At 46.7% G+C, this 8,048-nt stretch overlaps 1 protein-coding gene across 4 annotated transcripts in view; it reads right to left on the reverse strand.

Annotated features, from left to right (window-relative positions):
• FBXL20 (F-box and leucine rich repeat protein 20) overlaps positions 1 to 7,605 on the reverse strand; it is a 136,264-nt gene extending 128,659 nt beyond the window's left edge. For 2 of the 4 annotated variants that reach the window (XM_032163457.2, XM_032163455.2), the window contains exon 1: positions 7,231 to 7,605. In XM_032163457.2, coding sequence (XP_032019348.1) covers positions 7,231 to 7,278 — 48 coding nt within the window. In that variant the 5' untranslated portion in view covers positions 7,279 to 7,605. Of the gene's footprint in view, positions 1 to 6,435; positions 6,702 to 7,230 lie in introns of those variants that run through there. The other 2 variants (XM_032163459.2, XM_032163456.2) reach the window with 1 other exon arrangement.
• Positions 7,606 to 8,048: the final 443 nt, after the last annotated feature.

Genomic DNA, 8,048 nt, shown 5'->3' on the forward strand with positions numbered 1-8,048 from the left:
GGTTCAAGCGATTCTCCCACCTCAGCCTTCTGAGTAGCTGAAATTACACACGCCACTACACACGTCTAATTTTTGTATTTTTAATAGAGACAGGGTTTCACCATGTTGGCCAGGCTGGTCTCGCACTCCTGACCTCAAGTGATCCGCCCGTCTTGGCCTCCCAAAGTGCTGAGATTACAAGCCCAAGCCACTGTGCCCAGCCATATACTGAAAGTTTTAATTCCGTTTCCAGTATGTTACCAGTTGAGAAACAGTAATCTAAGGAGTAGGAATGAGATCCTTGGCCTATAAGAAAGCACTTATACATTTGCAAGAAAAATGAGATCAAGATTTGAAAACAGACAACTTTGGGAATGAAAAGAGATGGATTTTTTAAAAATTAGGATTAAAAAGCATCATCAACACTAACAGTTAAAGACTTAAAACATAAGAAGACTTTAAAAGTGTGACCACTTCTAGGCTGGGTGCAGTGGCTCACACCTGTAATCCCAGCACTTTGGGAGGCCAAGCTGGGCAGATCACTTGAGGTCAGAAGTAGACAAGCCTGGCCAACATGGCAAAACCCCGTCTCTACTAAAAACACAAAAATTAGCCAGGCATGGTGGCACACCCCTGTAATCCCAGCTACTCGGGAGGATGAGGCAGGAGAATCGCTTGAACCTGGGAGGTGGAGACTTCAGTGAGCCAAGATCATGCCACTGCACTCCAACCTGGGCAACAGAGCGAGACTCTGTCTCAAAAATAAATAAATAAAAGGTAAAAGGACCCATGATTAAGCAATAAAGAAACATCAATAACACTATTCAAAAAGGACAGGTGGTCTGAATGGATCCAAAAAGCCCAGGCCTTTGATATGTATTTTCTATAAGTTAGATAATTGCTTTCAAACCAGTTGCTAGAGTGTTAAAAACAAAATTCCTTAGTTTTACCAGTACTCAATCCCATTGCAAGAGTTTTCAAAAGAAACAAATTACTGTCACCCACTGGAAAAATATATGCCATTTTCACATGCACCAATTTGGAAATATGGTTATTTTCTATGCATAATGTTCTTTAAATTAGACGATAAAAGTTTTAATGGATAAAAAGGTCTTTATTTCAGCCTTAAAGGTGTATTCTGAGACTGAGCCTACAAACTTAAATATTATAGTGGCTGTTTCAGAAGAAATGGCCAGGGAAATATGATCCTCTGCTTTTATTCAAAAATCACAGATGCATAGGATTCTAGAAAAAAGGTACCTTAGTGATTGATTCTAACTCCCTTGCTTTACAGAAGAGGGAAATCACCAAGCTAGAAAAGTAAAAAGAATGACCAGGCCGGGTGTCCTGGCTCACATCTGTAATCCCAGCACTTTGGGAGGCTGAGACAGGTGGATCACCTGAGGTCAGTAGTTCAAGACCAGCCTGGCCAATACGGCAAAACCCCATCTCTACTAAAAATACAAAAATTAGCTGAGCATGGTGGCAGGTGCCTGTAATCCCAGCTACTCGGGAGGCTGAGGCAGAAGAATTGCTTGAACCCTGTAGGCGGAGGTTGCAGTGAGCTAAGATCGCACCACTGCACTCTGACCTGGGCAACAAAAGCGAAACTCCATCTCAAAAAAAAAAAAAAAAAAAAAGAAATGACCAAAGTTACAGTTAGTTGCTAGCAAAAAATTAAGATTAATATCCACGTCTTGCCAGGCGTGGTGGCTCACGCCTGTAATCCCAAGCACTTTGGGAGGCTGAGGCAGGCGGATCATGAGGTCATGAGATCGAGACCATCCTGGCTAACACGGTGAAACCCCGTCTCTGCTAAAAATACAAAAAAAATTAGCCGGGCATGGCAGCAAGCACCTGTAGTCCCAGCTACTCAGGAGGCTGCGGCAGGAGAATGGCGTGAACCTGGGAGGTGGAGCTTGCAGTGAGCTGAGATCACGCCACTGCACTCCAGCCTGGGCGACAGAGCAAGACTCCAGCTCAAAAAAAAAAAAAAATCCAGGTCTCTTCACTCGCAATGTAGTATGCTCTTTTTGCCACGCCGCATTTTAAGATTTTTGTTATTTTGTTTTTTGTTTGTTTGAGACAGAGTCTTACTCTGTCACCCAGGCTGGAGTGCAGTGGCGTGATCTCCACTCACTGCAACCTCTACTTCCCAGGTTCAAGCGATTCTCGTACCTCAGCCTCTGGAGTAGCTGGGACTACAGGTGCACGCCACCACGTCCAGGTAATTTTTGTATTTTTAGTAGAGACAGGGTTTCACCATGTTGGCCAGGCTGGTCTCGAACTACCGAGCTCAGGTGATCCACCCGCTTTGGCCTCCCAAAGTGCTGTGATTATAGGCGTGAGCCACCATGCCCAGCCAGATTTTTGTTACTTTGGATAAAATGAAGCAAGTAGGCAAACAAATATTACATACAGGTTGCATGTAATATTACAGATTTATAAGAAAGGCAGTGAGGTATAATGAAAAACAATAATGAACATGGATTCAAAATACCCAAATTGGAGCATATCACTTTCTAATTTATGGGTTCTTATCTCCAGGCACTGTTTAAACTGTAAAATGGTATCTGAATGTCAGTTAATGTTACCACTATGATTGTTTTTTAATGTTAGGCTTTTTAATAAACCCATTAAGACAGAATTTTTCTCCAACAGTACTACATCCTCATAAAGAAGCTACTAAGAGCATGACAAAGTGGAAAGGCTTAACTGAAGGAAATCCAAGCTTAGACTCAAGGGCTAGTCTAGATATTTAAACACTAATCTCACTAAGTGTTAAGATAATGTCAGTTATGGCACTTAAAATGAAGGCGGCCAGGTGTGGTAATCACACCTGTAATTCCAACACTTTGGGAGGCCGGCGAACGGATCTTGGAAAAGCTCTTTTCCACAAATTTTATAGACTTTTTGCTAGTTATGCTAAAAACAAAGCAGGATGACAGTGGAGTCAAAAAAAAAAAATGCAGATTGGAATCCTGGCTCCCCCACTTACTAGCTGTGCAATTTGAACACCTTACTTAACCTCTCAGGCCTCCACTTTCCTCAAGTGTAAAACAGAATCGTAAAACTAGAGGTAACTAGACAGGTGCAGTGGCTCACGCCTGTAATCCCAGCACTTTGGGAGGCTGAGCGGGGTGGATCACGAGGTCAGGAGTTCGAGACCAGCCTGGCCAACATGGTGAAACCCCATCTCTACTAAAAATACAAAAATTAGCCGGGCATGGTGGCAGGCGCCTGTAATCCCAGCTACTTGGGAGGCTGAGGCAGTAGAATCGCTCAAACCTGGGAGGTGGAGGTTGCAGTGAGCCGAGATCGCACCATTGCACTCCAGCCTGGGGACAAGGGAGAGACTTCATCTCAAAGAAAAAAAAAAAAAAAAGCAACAAAACAACAACAACAACAAAAAACTAGAGGTAACTGAGGTAAAACATCTGGCTCAGTGTCTGGCACGCAGGAAGTATTCAATAACCATCATTAAATTTGAAAGAAAATTACTAAAATTTGCTGCAAAGTTTCCTATAAATAACATAATAAAAATATCTGAATGGTAAGTTTTAATTAACACAATTCAGCACATACTATGTTAACCTACAAGGGTTATTACTGTATACATTTAAGGCCAAGGTGACACAGCAAGGAAAACATGAATTTTCACATCCCTCAATCTCTTAAATAGAGACTCTATTCAGTAGTCGTCTACTTTGGCTATTCTACAGGATGCTACACATCTGGCTAACAGGTATTCTCCCTTGCTGTTTTTTTTTTTTAGAGACGGAGTCTCTCGCTCTGTCGCCCCGCCCAGGCTGGAGTAAAATGGCACAATCTCGGCTCACTACAACCTCTGCCTCCCGGGTTCAAGCGATTCTCCTGCCTCAGCCTCCTGAGTAGCTGGGATTACAGGTGCCCACTACCCGGCTAATTTTTGTATTTTTGTATTTTTAGTAGAGACCGGGTTTCACCAGGTTGGTCAGGCTGGTCTTGAACTCCTGACCTCGTGACCCACCCACCTCGGCCTCCCAAAGTGCTGGGATTACAGGCATGAGCCACCTCACCTGGCCCCTTGGTTTAACTTAAACATTTTTTTTTTTCTATAGCTCTAACCCAGAGTGGGAGATTTAAGGTGTGTGGCCTCCAGTTACAACATATAAAAGCATACCTATAAAAGGATTTCAATGAATCAACTATCTAAAAATCACAGAGCTTCAGTTATCTTCTCCAAGAAAAATAAATCTTATATAGCCACAATTTGAAATTAGCTATTATGTGATATAAAGATTTCATGCATCCACAAAAATTCTCAATGAGAGATCTGCTATCTGCTTATAGTTGTAAAATTATCAGTTCTTTAAGAAGCAGACTGTAATCTTGAGGATTTAAAATATCATTTGATGTAAATGTTTAGATCTGCTTTATTTACGTATCTTTTATTGATTTAAAGTAAATATTTAAAATATTTTCAGCAAATAAGCAATAAATTTATTTACTACTTCCTAAGAAGCCAATTACTAATTGTCTCAGTCCCTGTAAATTAGGTCAATAAAGAGGTAAATGGTTTCAAGAAATACTCAATGAACTTCATTAACACATATCATCTCTAGCCATTCTCATCTGTATTCTGGCATGGAACACTTCACATCATACTAAGTGAATAGCTTTTAGTTTATAAACAAACACTTATTTAATCATGAAACCGTCCAAGAAGGATTTCCCCCACCCTTATTCTTTTTTTTACCTTCTCAGATCATATTTAGAAAGCTTTAGTTGCCAGCAACATCAGCTACTAGTTAGAAAGAAACCTCTTAATAAAGCAACAAATTTTCTTAGTATTTTATTATAGCATGCCACCCCTACAGAGATTGTAAATTAAAATATAAGAATTATAAAAATACAAAATAGCAATGAAAATTTTAAAGCACATATAAGAGAATACTTTCCAACAATTAATCTAAAATGAATAGCAAACTGATAAAGAGCTAATTCCACAGGCAAAAGACTGTCCCCGACCCAAATCTTCAGTATCTGGAACTGCCTTTCAAGATTCCTGTTAACTGCTGAATGTCTATTCAGTAATTTTAGTGACATTCTGGGTTTTTACAGTACTACTGAATACGAAACCATCATAAATTAACTTTATTGGGGCTCTGTACATTAGAGCCATTCAATGTCCTATTAAACACCAAATAATATATTCCATAATATTTTCTTCTAGTGATCAAGTTAAACACTAAAACTCTAACAAGGCCAATTCTTTGATTTTCTCCACTCTTCAACTGCAACAGTAACACTGAAGCTCTGAACTTAAACTGCACCCCAAACACTTTCTATCTTGATCTTCGTGGATCAATTCAAATTATTTCCCAGTCCGCATAATAAGAAATCCAAGAGTAGATTAAACTGACAACCCTTAAAAGTTTTCACTCCCTGAACCTAGTTGTCGAGTTTCTTAAACTTTTATCTCGCTGTCTTACAATTTCATCTCTCAAATGGAGATGAAGAAAAGCACCGAGTGAGATTGTCCACTGAGCTGTGAGTGATCCCAGGTCAGCCTGGTTCTCTGCCAGAAAAGACCAGGTGACATTTACTCTTCCTGTAGAAGTTTCTTTCTCTTGACCCTCAAGGAACCTTCCAGTATATTGTTATACTACTGTAATTCATCAGTAGTTACAATACTTCACTTCCCAAAGGAATCTCTTCCCTACAAGATGACTACTCTCTAAAGACGCTTTCAAGACCGTCCACTCCTCAATTCCAGGACAGTAAACCTCCCTCGCTAGAGGAGAAAAAGTTCCTGAAAGACAGACCGGAATGGATTTGCTGAACTTTCGTCCCAATCTCAAAGCATGTAGATATCCAAGGGTTCCCAAGAAACAATGAGCTACAGAAGTACAGACTAAACGGGAAAGAAGAGGAAGTATCAGAACAATACCCAAACCAAACACAGTACCGAAAACCCATGGGAGCCTCTATCATCCCAGACTACCGTCCCCACTTCCCTAGTTTCACCAAGGTCTCAAACTCGGAGAAATGGCACCCATCCCCTGATTTCCTCCCTCAACAGACAACAAACGCATCATGAAAGTAGCAGCGAGAAAAGCAGCAGGCTCTGGTGGACCAGAGCCGTGATGGCTGGGTGGAAGGAGGCAAGCCAAGGGTTGTGTAAAGAATGGAAAGCTGAGCGATCCTAGGGGAGAGTGGAATTAGGGCGCCCGAGCTAATCCCCCGCCGGGGCCCGCTGGTGGGAAGAGACGGGGAGGGAACCGGCGAGGGGACTGGGGGCACCGGGCTGCGCTGGGCTTTTGGGTCGCAAGAAAGCGGAGCGGAGTCTGGCAGCCCCGCCAGTGGGTGGGTGACGGCGCCCGCCAGGGAGGAGGCTCCGTGCGAAGCGGACGTTTTGGGATGAGAGCGCGCGACTCCCCCTCCTCACGCCGCCCGAGCCCCCCAAGCTCACACCTCAAACCTGCTCTTGGTCACTCCGTTCACGTCCCTCCTCATGGGGCCGGCGGGTGCGGCCCGGGCCGGGCGCTGCGGCGAGCGGAGTGCACAGACCGGGGGCCCAGGGCAGGCCCGGGAGTTCCGGGAAGGGACTGGGCGCCGGAGGGGCGACGCCGGGACCGTGAGACGGGAACAAGAGACCTCTCGGCTCCGGCTAGGCCTCCACCACCTCCCGCGGCCGCAACGACTGCTCGTCGCTAGCTCGGCTCTCTCCTCAGCCTCAACTTCAACCCAAAACAAAAACACTCCCCACCTGCCAGCAACGCCGCTGCTCATTGGACAGAGCCGCCCGGGCCTCGGAGCGCCCGGGAGGGGGAGAAGCGGGAGGGGGAGGAGCGCGGCGGCGGCGACGGCGGCGCGAGACCACCCCTCCCCCACACGGGGCCAGCCCTGACGGCGCTCCCGGGAGCAGCCGGAGCGCAGCACGATCCCCTGAGCCTCCGAGGCAGACGAGCCCATCGGGAGAAGGCAAGGCAGGGAAGTGCCTGTGCGTGTGGGAAAGGGGGTCTGTGGGGCGGGTGCGAGTGCGCGCGGACCGGCAACGGAGAGTAGAGCAGGACCGCACTCTGCGCGGGGGCCCTTCTTCTGCCCCGTGTCCCCCTCTCCTCCCTCCGCGGGCAAACAGGTACGCACCCGCCTGCACAGAACCTCAGCCCCTGCCCTGGCCCCTCGCTCCTGGTCACTTGTTCCCCAGGAGCCTGTAAGGCACCCACATCCTTCCCGGCCACCCAGCTCCCTTCCCCTGTCACTCACTGTCGCCTTGAACCCAAAGTGCAGCAGGCGGTCCCTGCTCGGAGCCATTTTCCTCCTCTTCTGGATGTGTCTAGATTGGGGCAGTGCGGCTGCCGCCGCTGCCTCTGCGGTTGCCGCCGCCGCCGCCTCCCCCGCCCCAGTGTATTACATTACGGGGTGCTGCAGGGAGGCCTGGGGGGCCGGTGCCGGACGCTTGTCTCCCTGTGCATGGCTCGGGAGGGCGAGGGTGGTTGCGCTGAGCAACAGGCCAAGTGCCCGCCCTGGTCTGGGGATGGCTGCGGAACTGCACCTGAGGCCGGGGGTCGGGGTGCAGGGCTGGAGACGGGCAACCCTTCCTTTGGCCGGGGGAGGGGCGCGCGTCCGTGGGGGTGGGGCGGGCGAGACCGAAGGGGCTTTGGTTTTCCCTGCTCGGCCGCCGCCGACGCCCAATGGGCTGCAGCGCCTGCCTGTCCGCCAATCAGGGCGCTGTTTGGTGAGAGCTTCGGCCTGACGTCACTTTGGCGGGAGAAACAAGCGTGTGTGAGCGAGTTGGCGGGGGCGTTTTCCCGATGGAAACACTTCATCAGACTCCCGGGCTCCTTGTATAGAAGCTGATCTGTGTCATCATATTATATTATGTCTTAACAACTCTGGCCTTCAAGGTCTCATTATTTATGACCGAATTTCCACGAAGGAATAACACAGGATTTTGTAGTTTTGTTGCCCCTTCTATGAGCAACAAACTACAAAATCATGTCCTCAGCATGAGCTATTAGAAACTGTATAATAAATTCCAGCAGTCCTGGCAGGAGCAGCAGCACTGCTAATTGTATGCTTCC

Source organism: Hylobates moloch, unplaced genomic scaffold (assembly GCF_009828535.3).
Source record: "Hylobates moloch isolate HMO894 unplaced genomic scaffold, HMol_V3 SCAFFOLD_10, whole genome shotgun sequence".
In the NCBI taxonomy this organism is placed as follows: domain Eukaryota; kingdom Metazoa; phylum Chordata; class Mammalia; order Primates; family Hylobatidae; genus Hylobates; species Hylobates moloch.